This window comes from Myxocyprinus asiaticus, chromosome 28, assembly GCF_019703515.2.
Source record: "Myxocyprinus asiaticus isolate MX2 ecotype Aquarium Trade chromosome 28, UBuf_Myxa_2, whole genome shotgun sequence".
In the NCBI taxonomy this organism is placed as follows: Eukaryota; Metazoa; Chordata; class Actinopteri; order Cypriniformes; family Catostomidae; genus Myxocyprinus; species Myxocyprinus asiaticus.
The window spans coordinates 9,560,821-9,577,353 of NC_059371.1; the positions used below are offsets into that span (position 1 = coordinate 9,560,821).

The 16,533-nt window shown below is 40.4% G+C and overlaps 1 protein-coding gene across 3 annotated transcripts in view; it reads right to left on the reverse strand.

The window, feature by feature from the left end:
* Positions 1 to 1,064: 1,064 nt before the first annotated feature.
* LOC127419293 (protein phosphatase 1 regulatory subunit 12B-like) overlaps positions 1,065 to 16,533 on the reverse strand; it is a 35,076-nt gene continuing 19,607 nt past the window's right edge. The window contains exons 7-8 of one of the 3 annotated variants that reach the window (XM_051660592.1): positions 9,093 to 9,163; positions 1,065 to 2,589 (exon numbers count right to left, since the gene is read on the reverse strand). In XM_051660592.1, the coding sequence (XP_051516552.1) occupies positions 9,131 to 9,163 (33 nt within the window). In that variant the 3' untranslated portion in view covers positions 1,065 to 2,589; positions 9,093 to 9,130. The remainder of the gene's footprint in view (positions 2,590 to 9,092; positions 9,164 to 16,533) is intronic. The other 2 variants (XM_051660591.1, XM_051660590.1) reach the window with 2 other exon arrangements.

Below are 16,533 nucleotides of genomic sequence, written 5' to 3' on the forward strand. Positions count from 1 at the left end.
TTTCTGTCTCACTGGTGTGTTGTTGAGTAATATAATTAACACATATTCCACCATGGGATTTAACATAGGAAGAAACAGTTCTTGTGTATATTATGTTACCAATAATTCTATTAATATTTAATTGTATTTCCATTATTATGATTTTATTTGTTCTTTATAATAATCAAATTATAATAACAATGATGATGATAATAATATTCTTTTATTATTATTATGTTCTATAGTAAGTTTTTTTAAATGTCATTTTGCTCTATATTTATTTTAGGAAATTAAGCAGAATTGCTCAATTAATTTCCCTCTTCATTGCCAGATTTTGGCTTACAATTAATACAGGGCATTTTTTGTTTCAGAAGCAGCTCATACAGATTAGTGGCTCAAAAACTGTATAGAGGTCTGATAAAAATGTGATATTTCATGGAACTTGGATATTTAAATACTGTGCATAGCTGGCACACAAATACTAAAATACTGTAATATAATTTGTTCAGATGCTTATAAGACCACTGTGACCATTTTGACACTAAAAACAAAACAATGCTGAGATGTTAGAGAAATTAAAGGGATAGTTAACCCAAAAATGACAATTCTCTCATCATTTACTCACCCTCATGTCATCCCAGATGCGTCTGACTTTCTTTCTATAGCAGAACACAAATGAAGATTTTTAGAAGAATATCTCAGCTCTGTAGGTCCATACAATACAAGTGAATAGTGTTCAGACCTTTGTAGCTCCAAAAATATAGGAATACATAAAGGAAACATAAAAGTTATCCATATGATTCCAGTGTTTAAATGCATATCTTCAGAAGTGATATAATAGGTGTGGGTGAGAAACAGATCAATATTTAACTCCATTTTTTACTCTAAATCTCCACTTTAACTTATCCTTTCAAATGTGAAAGTGAAACTAAACAGGCACCACATGCGACTTTCAGATGTACTAGTGAAAGTTGACATATAGAGTTAAAAATAGGACTTAAATTTTGATCTGTTTTTCACCAACACCTATTATATAGCTAATAATTTCAGAAGCTGATCTGAGAAAGAAAGCAGGCAGAGGGCAGCACCACACATAAGTCATGTGACAATATTTTCTTAGCATTTTGCGGTGTGTTGTTTCTTTAATTAATAATCATAATAGGCAAACAGTTAACACAATCATAAACAAAGTGCTGTGAGCATTGGTTCAAGATTACAGGTTAAAAATGACGGTGTTTGAGATAAAAAAAATAAAAATAAAAACAATACTAGTGATGTGTTTTTGTTTTGTTCATATACACTCTGAAATAATATCCAAAAAGCATAAATAAATATAAAACACATTCAACAAAGGTGCTATATAACAATTCTTCAACCTCATTACATGTAGTAAACACTATTATTAAAAAAGTAGAGAGAACAAAAAAGTATTGGAAAAATGGGTTGACATGCACAGAAAGTAGATTATAAGAAGAGTGACATCATTTCTCAGTGGGAAAATTCCATTTAACAATGAATTGGCAGAGATTCTGAAAAGTGGACCAATTTAGGACACCTGACTGCTTTAGGACAATTGGGTTGGATTGTGTGTAATCATATACTATATAAAAGAATGGCAGTTTGTTTAGCTCTTGCCTTCTGAAAAGACCGGCACAGTTGATCCCCAGCATACAGTTATGTGGTGTTTTGGATGCTGGTGTGTCCCCAACAGGCTTCTGAAGTAGCAAAACCAGCAAGACTTCCTTGGTAAACCAGCTTCACCAGTCAGTCCAAGCTAAGTTTTGCTAGTGAACAGCATGACTAAGCTGGTCCACCGGATAGACTGGCACCAAAACCTGCTTAAATGAGCCAATACCAGCATAAACATTCTATGCTGGTCTTTTCAACATGGTTTAGAAAGCTTCCTACTATGGTGAAACATTCAGAGTTTTGAAAGGACTAATATGGAAAAACATGTTTAATTTATTTGACATAGTTGTGGCACTTCCTTGAAACCAACACTGTGGCTGCAGTGACACTTGTATTGAAGTACCCTGCTGGAAAAAAAAAAACAGGTCATACCAACAGGTGGTTATGCTGGTCAACCAGTTCAAGCTGTGTTTTGAAACATAGTTAACCGGCTCAACCAGCTCTCCACTAGCTTCACCTAAGATCTATCTATCTATGGTCTATCAGCTCTCACCAACTTGATGAAGATGGTCTACCAGTTCAGCCCCAACTCAACTGGTCAATCACCTAAGAAGACCAGCTTTAACAAGTCGAAAACCATGTAAACCCAGGTACCACTTTAAGCAGGTTTTAGCTGGATTTTCCAGCAGGGTAAATCTCTGGTTTTGTGAAGACATCTTAACCTTAGAAATGATACGCAAGAGAACTAACAAAAACCCATTATCAAGTATGATACTGGTCAGGTTGGTATATATAGAGGAACATTGTGAAACTTGAAGTTCTGAGGTTTCTCCCATTTGGTCTCTCTCTGTTCAGTGTTAACCCAAGTGTTTTTTCTTTGCTTCATGTACTTCCTCACTTGGAGAGTTTGCTGATGACTCTAATTAAGGCTCCATTCTCATCTTTCAGTCGCTGGTTATCAGACTTGAGTTCTGTCAAAACCTGGAATTGACAATGAGAGAGGGAAGTTAGGCTTTGGTAAAAAAAAAAATAAAAAAAAATGGTTATTAACTCAGAAATGTTATGATTTCTACAATCAATAAGATAAGACAATTTTAAAGGTGCACAATGTAATTTCAATTTTTATTATTATTATTATTATTTACTTATACCCTTAATGAAATACACTATTTACAGGTGTATTTGTCACCCATAATTAATTTATTCCACAACTGCAAATGAGATAGTAGCAAGTAATATTTGACTGGTCATGTGATCTCAACATGGTGGCCACCATGAGGAGGCAAACCCACTTTAATGTACAATAAAGCCACTATTTCTAGGCCACTGATATGACTGAAGTCTTCATCTCATGTGAGTGTACATCATTCTGTTTGGAAAAAGTGCTATTCATTTATTTAGGTGCAGATGAAAAAAAAAACACACACAAAAAAATAAAAATAAATAAAAAATAAAAAATAATAATTACTTGGTGCACAATTTAAAATATGTAATATAGCCATGCTGTGGACACATTTTTAAAACAAATCAACAAGAGAGATGTTTAAAAGTTGCAAGATCACAACAGATAACAATGTACGATTTTTAAATTCACCTTTATAGTGGTATGAATGGCAGTTGGCACACTGCATTGTGAATATGTGCTCATGCATGCTGTGTTTTTCAGAGAAGTGGGGTAAAAAAACAAGGCAAACAGAGAGAAGGTTGGTCTTCTGGGTCATCTCCTCCTAAAAGTGCTCTAAGTAAAATAGCAATGCCAGCAATACAAAAGATTTAACAAGAGAGCAAAGCCAGCATCTCATGACTTTCATTTCACATCTTTCCAGCCTTTGGATAAAAACACTCTCTTTTACAAATAACCAGCTCACACCAGCTCCCACACTCACACACACACACACACACACACACACACACACACACACACACACACACACACATACACACAGATAGAGAGAAAGTCTCACAGCACTGAGGACATTTTTTTAAATTTTCGACACAGGGTAGATACTGATATTTTTAAGTAATAAAGGCACACATATCTCTCAGAAAGAGAACTATTAGATATGTTAGAACAACCTAAAAACGTGTGTCTAACATAAAATAAACAACATGAAAACCCTTAAAATTCTAGATATATTTTTTTATTTCTTTAGCGTTTATGTTCATTTAAGGCTGTAAGCTGATTATATGTTTTATTACATAAATATTATGTTATTATTATTCCTAATATTTATAATTTTTAGCAATCTTATTGTTATATTAATTATAATTAATTCTTAAATTATTATTTTATTAAAATGTATGGATGTTTTTGAACTTCGGGCACAGTCATGTCCCAGGGGCTGATATATATATATATATATATATACTACATATATATATATATATATATATATATATATATATACACACACACACAGTATATATATCTATACACAGTATATATATATATATATATATATATATATATATATATATATATATATATATATATATATATATATATATATACACACACACACACACACACACACACACAGTATATATATATACACAGTATTATTTAACAAGCAGATTTTAACTTTATTTTCTGTTTGTTATATGAAGGTCTCAATAAAACTGGATTGGAAACTTTTAAACATGCCTTAATTTATTTTTGAGACTTTTCAAATGGCTTTTTATCTATAGATTTTACAGTTTTAGCTGTGCTGCAGACCCAGACTTTCAAAATTAAACTATGAAAGTCCATTTGTCATGGTCCTGTCACCTTGTCAGGTTGGGTTTTGTCAAACACACTCTCACGGCGAAATCGTCAGGATTCGTACAACTTTTCTAAATTTGGCTAAATCGTATGATATCGTGTGACTGCACTTGTTTGAATTCCTACTTTCGTTTTCATCTAATACGCAACAATTACTTGCTTCTGTCACACACAACTCTACTGACTGGTTAAGTTAAGATAAGGGGTTTGGTAAGGGCATAATTTTAATAAGTGTGTCCTTAATGCCTCGTGTGCGGAACTCGCACTTTCGTATTAGAAATCTGGGAATTTGCACGTGATGAAGTCGTACGAGTTTATGCGAACAACATCGTGTGAGACCATATGAAATAGCCAACTTGTAAATAATGTACGAATTTTCATGAGATCTGGTTGGTTTTGTCTGACGAGGACCATGACATCATCGTCCCCTGTCTGTCTCGTGTTCGTTCTTTGTGTGAGCGCACGAGTCCGGTTGTTGGTTACCGCCGTGCGCTCCCCGGTGATGTCACCTTGGGTTGGGTTTTGTCTGACTAGGACCGTGTCATCATTGTTCCCTGTTTGTTTTGTTCCAAGCGTGTTGACGTTTGTGCCCTCATGTGTTTCAGGTGCCACTGGTACACGGAATCAGCGTTTCCATGGGAACCCTGATTGTTCCATGGGAATGCTGATCATTCCAACTTTCAGCTGCGAGCGGCACCTGACCCTGGTTTGTTCATGCCTATATTAATTCCCTTGTTTGTCATGCCCTTGGCTGGATTGTTTAATGTTGAGTGTAGTTTGTAATGTGTTACCATTATAGATAGCTGTTTGATGTTGAGTACTAACCTCACTCTCTCTGCCTAGTCGGCCTGTCTCATGTATCTGTTGGTTGCCTGCGTGTCGAGTGTGTGGTTGCCTTCCACACACTGTGTCAGCTAAGCTTCAGCGGAGGATTGCATGATTCTATTCCTGACATCCACAATGCACAGAGACTATTATTTGTTGTCAATAAATTCTTTGAACTGTTCCTCTGCTCTTGGGTCTGTTTGTTCTCACTATCGCTCATTACACCATTACAAAAATAAAAATAAATGTTTAAAACTATAATAATCTCAAAAAAGTATGCAATAAACATAAACAATTACAATATATTATTGTGTGAAAAGGATTATAATTACTGTCCCAAAGTTGTGGTGTCATTTCCACCACACAAAACATGTTTTGAAACTCTTTTTCTTTTCTTTAAGTTAGTGTACTTTTACCAAGTTTGCCAAGTTGACAAAGGTGTCCATGAAGAGCATGCTTGAGATGTTTGAGATCATTCCCAATCAAGCTGTAAATGTTTCCAAATGATACAAAAAGTGTGAAAATATTATTGAAGTGTGTTTTTTTTTTTTAAGATACAAAAAATGTTAGCTGTGAAATTAGCCTTAGTAAAACAAAGAAGTCAGTCATTTTATTTCCATCACATCATTTGAGTTGTGAAAGTTTTTTTTAACAAGACTGTCTAGAAGTCCACAGTGCTAAAAGTGCCTCAAGATGAAGAAACACCCTAATGTTTGATAGATGTAGGCCTACTAGTATTTAGAAGTTCTGTAGCAGTGGTTTCATATTGACGTTGCTAGAGTACAGAGGAGAAGTTTGGTCATGGGTTTGGAAGAGCTAAAAATATCTTCAAAGTCATCGCCTGCAGCAGGAATGTGAAGGGTTGCCCTTCCCCAGACCCATGAGAGAACCAGGGAGAAAGAAAGAAAGAAAGAAAGAAAGAAAGAAAGTATTAACGGAAAGCTCTGTGATGCAAGACAAACATAATAGACAGAGAGACCTGCCTGAGAGTGGTGTAGAAAGAGGACTATGGGGTACAATGGAGAACTGGAAAGAGGGAGAGAAAGAGATAGAGCAGAGGACTAGAGATCCTCCGTCTCGGGGAGAGAAGCCATCTGAGAAAGGAGGGCGAGCGTGCGGAGCATGGCTTTGTTCTCCACTAGGAGGTGCTCATTCCCCCGGCAGAGAGCCTATAGCCGGGCCAGAGCAGGAAATGTCTGAGAATATAGAGAGGGCAAGGAATTACAAGTGTGAAGTAACGTTAAAGAGGGTTTGAGAAGAAAATGGATAGCATTAGTGTGTTTGAGTTAGTAAAATATTAAAATCAACATGAAATCAATCAAATTTGATCTTGTTTACTTATTTACTTATGAAGCGACTTTACTTTTCGGCTGGCACCACCAAGGTGTTAAGGTCTGGCTAGTTAGCATGGTTCATCTAGCCCCTGCTGGCTATGTTTATTACATAACCACTATATTTCTTTCTCATTGAAATACATCACATTATGGAAGTAAAATGGATTTGCAAATGCTGTTTCATGATGACTTTAAAGAGGAAGAACAAAACAGATAGAGTAAGCATGCAAAAATCATCAGGCAACAACAAATATGTGCTGGAAAAACACAACAAAACAGCATAAAGGACAAATGGAACAAGCCTGTGTGCACCTTCATGACCACTTGTAAGAAAAACAAATCAAGCTTCTCACTGGGGGAGGTACTTATTTTTTATTTTTAAACAGTAGTACCCTACTGAGAGGACCAGCATTGGTCACCAGCTTATATTGTGTTTGGGGTGCTAGTCCCAAGGCTTTTAATCTAGCTTCACCAGCTTCATCAGAAAGACCATGCTGGTCAACCAGCCTCACCAGCTATGGCTATGATAGTCCACCAGGAAGACCAACACCAAACCAGCACTAGCCAGCATAAACCAGCCTATACCCGCAAGGGAATTGCATGCTGTTTAAGCTGGTCTTTTCAGCAGGGTATTGGCCATCTCTTCATGACTCACAAAAAGTCATGATATTCTTACAAAAAAAAAAAAAAAAAAAAAAAAACATTCCTCATAACAGCCCAGTAAAGAGATTAATAAGCAGTGTGAGGTGTTTGTGGTCAACCTCAGAAACAACCATCATGTGGAGAAACTTTGAGGTCTGACAATGTTCCAAACATGGTTTCACAGCTCAGAGATTTGGGATGAGGACACTGAATTTCTCCTATGCTTGAAAAACCAACAAAGAACTGCAAGGCATAGAGCATCTGTTTGTTGGTGATTCATTGTTTTGATTGAACAAAGAACACTTATAGTCAGAGATCTGTATGAATTAACTCTAGAATGACTCACTTATTTGACAAAAAGTGGTAGGCGTGTCATATCAGTCAGCCCAGAAATCCAGTATGACTGCTTTTTGCTGCAAATGCTGACTAAATATACCAAAACATGGTTTCTAGATAGTGTTTAGGAACAATGGCTCTTTGCTCTTTCTGCTGAGTGCAACATTTACTCAATAGCTCTGTTTCAGTACCAAGTGAGCTGGTTTGCTGCCTACAGCCTACACAAGCAGCAACCTTCTAAGGCAACATTCTAACTGAAATGTAGGAAGCAACTCTCTTAAAGGCAAGGTCACATTTACCTTTGCACAGCGAAATTATGTGGGTTGAATGCAGTCATCTCAATGGGAATCTGCTATCAGGAATTTTAACCATTGAACTTCCAGTGGCAAAGAATTTCCCTATACGGATTGCACATGGGGTTCAACTTTAGTGAACTTTTACATGCAAATTTGCAGCATTGACCAATAGGAAGTTGCTTGGTTTGGCAGTGACCTCTGTGTGGGCAATGCTTCGTACATAGTTCGTACATAGTTCGTACATAGATATTTGCAATGGACAAGCAAATCATTTTAGCTGTGTGTTTTTTATTATAACTTCACTCTTCCAGATTATAAAGTGCAGCATATAAAAAAGGCTGCTTCAAAAGCAGTTTTTTGCAGGTTTCCACACGCTTTACATCTGTCCATGCTTACTTCGGCTGGCAACTTTAGTTAAGAAATGGTATATGTGACTGCACCTTAACATTGTTTGATGTTGCTTAGGTAAAAATGTATTACTCTGAAAAACATAAAAAATATATATGTACCACACACACAAATATTGGGTAAAATAATCCATCTTTAATTTTTAATCTATGTTGACACTTTGCTGTTATACTGACAAAATACAAATATGGTTATTATTAACCTTCCAATCAAATGAAATTCTTGCTAAAAAAAAAAAAAAAGAAACTGCTTAAATCAGCCAAAAATGGTTTGCTGTTCTTAGCTGGATTAAGCTACTGTTAGGGGTTAGGTTAGTAAGGGTTAGGGGTTAGGGTTAGTCAATTGTAAATTTACTTGTATTTTTCTGTATAATAAAGATTTGTCTGTATAAGAGTTTAGAGTATAGGAGATTTCTAAGGCTTTATCAGGCTTTAAATTCATAATTTTACACTTTAGCTCGTTTTCTAACAACTTGAGAGACTTTAGAAGTCCTGATGACGTTTTGGGTAAGGGAACATAGTGAGTAGCTATACTCCCTGGCTTTTACAGTGCATTCTGGGAATTTTTAGGGAGCGAACGTTTCAGTGCAATTGAACAATTTTGCGAATGGGACAGTCCTAGAAATAGCCAACTCCCTGGTCAGTGCCCTAACAACTGAACTAGAGAGTTGATTTATAGGAATTTACAGTGATTTCAAGAGATTTAAAGGAAGAAAGAATGAGAGCATGAATACAAATCTGTATTACCAGTTAATGTATTACCACAATGTGACTGTGAGAGAACTAAAGTGATCTTATCAACATGCATTTCCCATGAGTAAAGGGTGTGTGGGTGCCCTTGATATGTGTGAGCAGGCAACACTGCATAGGGCAAACCACTCACCATCTATCCCCCTTCAACTTCTCCAGCTAAAGATCAAATCAGGGCTGGTAGCGAAACCTCACTGGGGGTGTCTGCTAGGACAATAGTGACATCACTGATCAATCAAGTACAATTGCTTTTAATTTCTTAAGTGTCTAATCAGTTAATAAGCTTAGAAAAGCAAGACTCTGTTGAATCTACAATAGCATTATGGACACAAGTTTTTTTTATTTTATTTTTTTATAATATCCTCATAATAGAAGGGTAGAGAGAATTCACACAGACAGCAATTTGCAATGACAAAGGGACTGGAAGTCATTCATTTTTATGAAGTCATGAGAGCTGCAAACAAAATCTCATGACAACTCATAATAGAGATGGTATAATCGTAAGATTTAGTGTAACAACATGAATGCATTACTGTTGCATTTATATACTGCTTTTTCAGATACTTCACTCAAAGCGCTTTACACAGTGAACAGGGGACTCTCCTCAACCTCCACCAGTGTGCAGCATCCACCTGGATGATGTGACGGCAGCCATAGTGCACCAGTACGCTCACCACACACTAGCTATTGGTGGTGAGGAGAGAGTAGAGTTATAGTTCCAATTTATGGATGGGGATTATTAGAAGGCCATGATTGAGAAGGGCCAATGGGGGGAATTTGGCCAGGACACCGGGGTTACACCCCTACTCTTTTTACGAGAAGTGCCCTGGGATATATAATGACCACAGAGAGTCAGGACCTCGGTTTAACGTCTCATCCAAAAGACAGTGCTTTTTTACAGTATAGTGTCCCCGACACTATACTGGGGCATTAGGACCCACACAGACTGAGCACCCCCTGCTGGCCTGCCTAACACCTCTTCCAGCAGCAACCTTATTTTTCCCCAGGAGGTCTCCCATCCAGGTACTGGCCAGACTCAACCCTGCTTAGCTTCAGTGGGCAACCAGTCTTCGGCTACAGGGTGATATGGCTGCTGCTGGCATGTGTGAAATGTGTGATTTTTCTTCCCATAGAGACCAATCAATCAACATTAACCTTTTTGCATGTAAGTTTCTCCTGCACTGACGGATCTCCCAGCCTGAGTTCTTTAATGCGTACTGTAATTAAAATAAATCTTATCTTACACTTCATAGCAGATGCACTGGAGAACAGATTATATCACAGCGGGTGCACTGAAGGTCAGATTATATATTATCAAACATATAATGTGGTTTTTAGATGTTTATAATGATTGATTATGATAGATAAGATGCAATCGCAATTGCACTTACCAGCTAGGCACACCGCCATATTTTCGTTGCAATGCAAGATGGGATTCTGAGTTTGTATTGTCATAGAAGCATACAAAAGGAGGAGCATAGAAGGTTCTAAAAACCTATCCCTTCCACTCTCCCAGCTCCAGAAGTGGTTGTGACGGATGGAATGGGAGAAGGCTCGAGTGGACTGACTAGTTTGTATATTCTATAACGTCAGAAAACATTGCCACAGCACTGCATCTAAACAGCGCGATCCAACGGTAATGGCTTTATACTTTTATTTAGTGATTATTTTAAAGTTTGCAACATATAAAAATAAAGATATTGTGATGTTGAAAAGACTATTTGTGCAGCTGGTTCATTATGACAACCGCTTCAGTCATTATGACAACCGATTTTGCTGGTAAACAGCAGCACTGCGTGGCCATCACACCGATCTGTCACCGCCTCTTCAGCCCTTGGACCGACCCCACGTTTCTACGGGTAGGCGTTCCCCTAGAGCAGGTCTCCAGGTGCGTCATGGTTACGACAGAGGTCTCCAAAATGGGCTGGGGCACTGTATGCAACAGGCATACAGCCGCCGGCTCATGGACGGGCCCGCGGCTACGTTGGCACATCAACTGCCTCGAGTTGCTGGCAATTCTGCTCACCCTGCGGAGGTTTCGGCCGTTGATCCAGGGCAAGCATGTGTTAGTTCGGACAGACAACACGGCAATGGCAGCATATGTCAACTGTCAAGGCGGTCTGCGCTCCCGCTGTATGTCAAAACTCACCCACCATCTCCTCCTCTGGAGTCAGCAGCACCTCAAGTCGCTGCAAGCCACTCACATCCCGGGCGACCTCAACACTGCAGCGGACGCACTGTCACAGCAGGTTACCCTCAGGGGAGAGTGGAGACTCCACCCAAAGGTGGTCCAGCTGATTTGGAGTCGATTCGGGCAGGCACAGGTAGACCTGTTCGCCTCCCAAGAATCCTCCCACTGCCCGCTCTGGTATGCCCTGACCAAGGCACCTCTCGGTATAGACGTGCTGGCACACAGCTGGCCCCCTGGACTTCGCAAAGATGCGTTTCCCCCAGTGAGCCTACCTGCACAGAATCTGTGCAAGGTCAGGGAGGACGAGGAGCAGGTTGTCCTGGTAGCACCCTACTGGCCCACCCAGACGTGGTTCTCGGACCTCACGCTCCTAGTGACAGCCCCCCCCCAGCGAATTCCCCTGAGGAAGGACCTTCTTTCTCAGGGACGGGGCACCATCTGGCACCTGTGACCAGACCTCTGGAATCTCCATGTCTGGCCCCTGGACGGGACATGGAAGACTTAAGCGGCCTACCACCCGCGGTGGTAGACATGATCACTCAGGCTAGGGCCCCCTCTACGAGGTGCCTGTATGCCTTTAAGTGGCGTCTGTTCGCTAAGTGGTGTTCTTCCCAACGCGAAGACCCCCAGAGATGCGCAGCCGGATCGGTGCTTTCCTTCCTGCAGGAGAGGTTGGAAGGGCGGCTGTCCCCCTCCACCTTGAAGGTGTATGTAGCCGCTGTAGCGGCACACCATGACACAGTGGACAGTAAGTCCTTAGGGAACCACGACCTGATTATCAGGTTCCTGAGTGGCGCCCGGAGGTTGAATCCCTTCAGACCGCGCCTCGTTCCCTCATGGGACCTCTCTGTAGTTCTTCAGGGTCTACGGAGAGCCCCCTTTGAGCCCTTGCAGTCAGCTGAGCTTAAGGCACTCTCTTTGTAGACTGCCCTCCTGACTGCACTCACTTCCATCAAGAGGGTAGGAGACCTGCAAGCGTTCTCTGTCAGTGAAACATGCCTGGAGTTTGGTCCGGGCTACTCTCACGTGATCCTGAGACTCCGACTGGGCTATGTGCCCAAGGTTCCCACGACCCCTTTTAGGGACCAGGTGGTGAACCTGCAAGTGCTGCCCCAGGAGGAGGCAGACCCAGCCCTGACGTTGCTGTGTCCGATACGTGCTTTATGCATCTATTTGGATCGTAAGCAGAGCTTTAGAGTCTCCAAGCAGAGGATCGCCCACTGGCTCATTGACGCCATAACAATGGCATATCACGCCCAGGACGTGCTGCCCACGGCAGGGCTACGAGCCCATTATACCAGGGGTGTAGCGGCCTTCCTAACAGACATTTGCAGAGCAGCGGGCTGGGCAACACCCAACACCTTTGCGAGGTTCTACAATCTCCGGGTGGAACCAGTTTCATCCCCTGTAGTGGCAGGCACAAGCAGGTAAGTCCGGGACAGCTGGCTGGGTGTATCGCTTGCGCATAGCGCCTTTCACCTCCCCTGAGCTGAAGACATGCGCTGTTGACTCCCAGTAGTGTTCACAAACTGTGTTCCCTGGATGATTTCCTCTGAGCCCTGTGGCAGACGAGTTCGCGGAGAAACTCGCTGCCGGCTCAGTACATGTGCTAATTATGTGGTGGTTCCCCATAGGTAACCCCATGTGACTTATATCTTCTGCTAATTTGTTTCCCTGTTGGTAAACTGCGTCTTCCTTGGGCAGAGGCCCCTCTGCCCCAGTCACCATGTTTGTAGAAACTCCTCCCCCATAGGGTAGGACCTGCCATGGGACTTCTCCACATGACATACTTCTGACAAAGTTCGGCTAGACCATGTGACGTATTTCCACTCAAAATACACCCCCCCCCCCTTTCTGGGCAGGGTGTGGTCTCCGCGGTGTCTTCCCCTTGGGAGGCAGTCGACTTGTCCCCAAAGGGCCATTCAACACTCACAACAGCGTTGGGGGAGGTTACGTGTCGGCCTGGTGCGCTGGCTATGAGGCACAAAGTGGTCTGCCCATCACACACCGCCAGTTCACGTAACACAGTTCAGCCAGTTGCGGCGTTTCGTATAGGGACCCCTAGTGTCACTACATCGACACAACGCCGAGTGAGTGACAGATAGGGAACGTCCTGGTTATTGCATAACCTCTGTTCCCTGATGGAGGGAACGAGATGTTGTGTCCCTCCTGCCACAATGCTGAACTACCCACTGAAGTGGCCGGGACCTTGTCTCGGCTCCTCAGCACAAGCCCTGAATGAGTGGTTGCATACCAGCTCCTTTTATAGCCAATTTTCATGGGCCTTTTATCAAAGACCAGAGGTGTTTCGGGCTCCCAAGAGTGACCCCTAGTGTCAGTACATTGACACAATGTCTCGTTCCCTCCATCAGGGAACAGAGGTTATGCAAGTAACCAGGACATTTTCCTTAATTCAAATCTCATCTGTTAATTTCACAAATAGGCTTCTAACTCAAATTATAACATTTAAAACTACACATGCCGGTTTCACACTCAGACAGACAGGCCACGCTCTGACACAAATATTTTGGTTCACAGATCCGATGTTAAATTTTTTTACAGAATTGTATTAACTCCAGGAGCAGTCTTAGGCTCAGTGGATACGCATGGGTTAATCCTTTAATTAGAATAGGAATATAATACACTTTATAATTAAAGTTTAGTCCTGTGAGGAATCATTTCTGTAAAATATATTTAAAAATATTACTGAAAACTAAAACTAAAGGACACACTAACTCTTATCTCAGCCTCTGTTACACTTAATGTACTTTTAACACTATTCACGACTTCATAAACACGATTAAAACACGATTCCATTTTAAATAATTGCCTCATTAGGTGTTTTAGAAGATAGCAGTCCATTAAATAAGATAACATATGTGTTTATGAGAAAAGTAACTGCTGCACTAGCCAAAGTTTGCAAGATGTGTGGTGTTGTCTCTAAATAAAAGACTTTGTTTTGTTGAAAAGTTTGCAAATTCTTTGAGCATAGATGTATTGTAGTCTTAGTTTTCAGGTTTATGTTTCTAAATAGCTGGTGATTATTGCCTCCTTTCCTTTATCTCACAGTGACAGAATTTTAGACCACACATGCACGCACACACACACACACACACACACACACACACACACACAAACACACACACACACACTTTGGTGAAGCTATCCTTATGAGGACTCTTCATAGACATAATGATTTTTATACTGTACGAACTATAGATTCTATCCCTTAACTCTGAACCTAACCATCACAAAAAACTTTCTGCATTTATACATTTTTACAAAAAAAGCATGATTTAGTATGCTTTTTAAGCGATTTAAATTATGGGGACACTAGAAATTTCAAACCATAGTATATGGACAGTGCGCAAACAAAGCATAAACAAAAAGTATGCTGTACAGGCAGCTTGCATATAGCAGTATTCAATGGGTATATTTACTTGCAAAGAAACACCAATGCTTTCTGAAGGGGCTGCACTTTCTGTACATTTAACTTTCAAAGTGTACACTGAAAAATGTTAACTTCATGTCATAACATCTAAAGTAACTGCTTCGATTCAAGTCAAAATATTGCTTAACATGTCTAAATCAACCCGAATATGTTAAGTTACACCAGCAAAACTAACTTTACAGGTTAGATCAAGTAGAAATACTACTTCAGGTAACAATTGCAGGTTACCACTTTTTTACACCGCAAGTCTGAATACAGATTTGTGTGGAAATGGTGGTAACAAATGTAAAAGTCGTATTTTGTACACAGTGACCAAAAAGAGACAAGTCATACAAGTCATCCTGTTTCATTGTTAGTGTATTTTAAAGATCCTGGTTCAAATGGCAAAAATACAAAAATGCATTTTATTGCAATATATGCAACAAAAGCTAATACAATATCATTTAAATAGACAATACAAAATCATCAGTCTGATGACAGAGCCATGGATAGTAGTGAAAAATAGGTGTGGTTTGTATAGTCAACCCTGTTTGAATTTTACAGATATCTTTCTTTCGATCTGTTTTCATAGTATGTACGTATTTTTTATTTTTTTCTAGTTATAAGTATGGTAAATTTTTTTAATATATTCATTTAATAACATCACAGTTTTAAATTCTATTGGAGTTCACACCTTTACATTTCAGTTCTTCTTAGAGGTTTTAGAAACTGAAGGTGAGTGGATGCTGCACGTGACGCCATGCAAGGATCGGACGTGTAAATGGCGAGCTCTGTGCACTTTGCTTGTTTTAATACTTTTAATGACATAAACCGGTGAGATTTGATACACTCTGTTCCATAACTGTTCTAGGAGGACAATATGTCAAAGAATTCAAAATCCTCAGGCTCTGGAGACATTAAAAGACACTTACATGCTCAAGCTGATGCCCCCGAGCAGGCCGCAAGCCTGGGAGTCAATTTAGTCGGGGAGGTGCGGGAAATGCGGCGAGAGATACTGAACATGTCGGCAATGATGACGAAGGTCGCTGCTGACTTGGAGGATCTTGCTGTGATATGTCGATCACTCACTGCCATGGAGAAGAAGTTCACTGATGGGATTACAAGAGTGGGGGATATCGAGAAATGGATCGATTACCTGGAGTCATTGGAGAGGGAATTATCTGCTAATCCATTAGCAACCAAGGAGGATTTGGAGCATGTCTGGGAGAAGTTGGAGGACATGGAAAACCGTAGCTGGTGGAATAATGTCCGTATCATCAGAATCCCTGAGGGTGCAGAGGGACAGGATACGGTGAAATTCCTGGATGGGCTCTTTTGAATCTGCTCGACATAGCAGTACATAAGCTGGAAATCGAGCGAGCTCACAGGGTTTCTGCTTGGCAATCCATGGAGGGAGACAGGCTCCGATCAATTCTGGCCAAATTTCTTCAGAGATCATCGATAAAGATCTTGTGTTACGACAGGCGAGGAGTAAAGGAAGGCTTTCTTGGAAGAACCACAGCATTTTCTTGTTCCCAGGCTTTGCGAATTCGACATGAGAGAAACGTGATCGATTCAAGGAATGCAAGAAACTTTTACATCAACGGAAGGTCGCTTTTGCACTGATATTCCTGGCCAAATTGAGAATAGATGCTAAGGATGGCCGTAAAACATCCACATGCCCACAGCAAGTGATGTCCTTCATAAAGTCAATGGAGTGAGTAAGTCATCTTGTTGTACTCACGTTGCAGCCGAGTGGCGGACCGGTTTACTGAACATTTGCTTGACTGTTTAAGGATTCTGCACGCTTTTTTTGTGCTGGTTCCACCTAGCGCTGGAGTTTATTTTGTAGAGTGTCACACCTTCAAGAATAAAGAAATATTATTCTTAGGGGATGGAGGTTGGCTGGAGCGCCCTCATTTCGGGAGTGGTGCACGGAAATGGGCAGGGTGG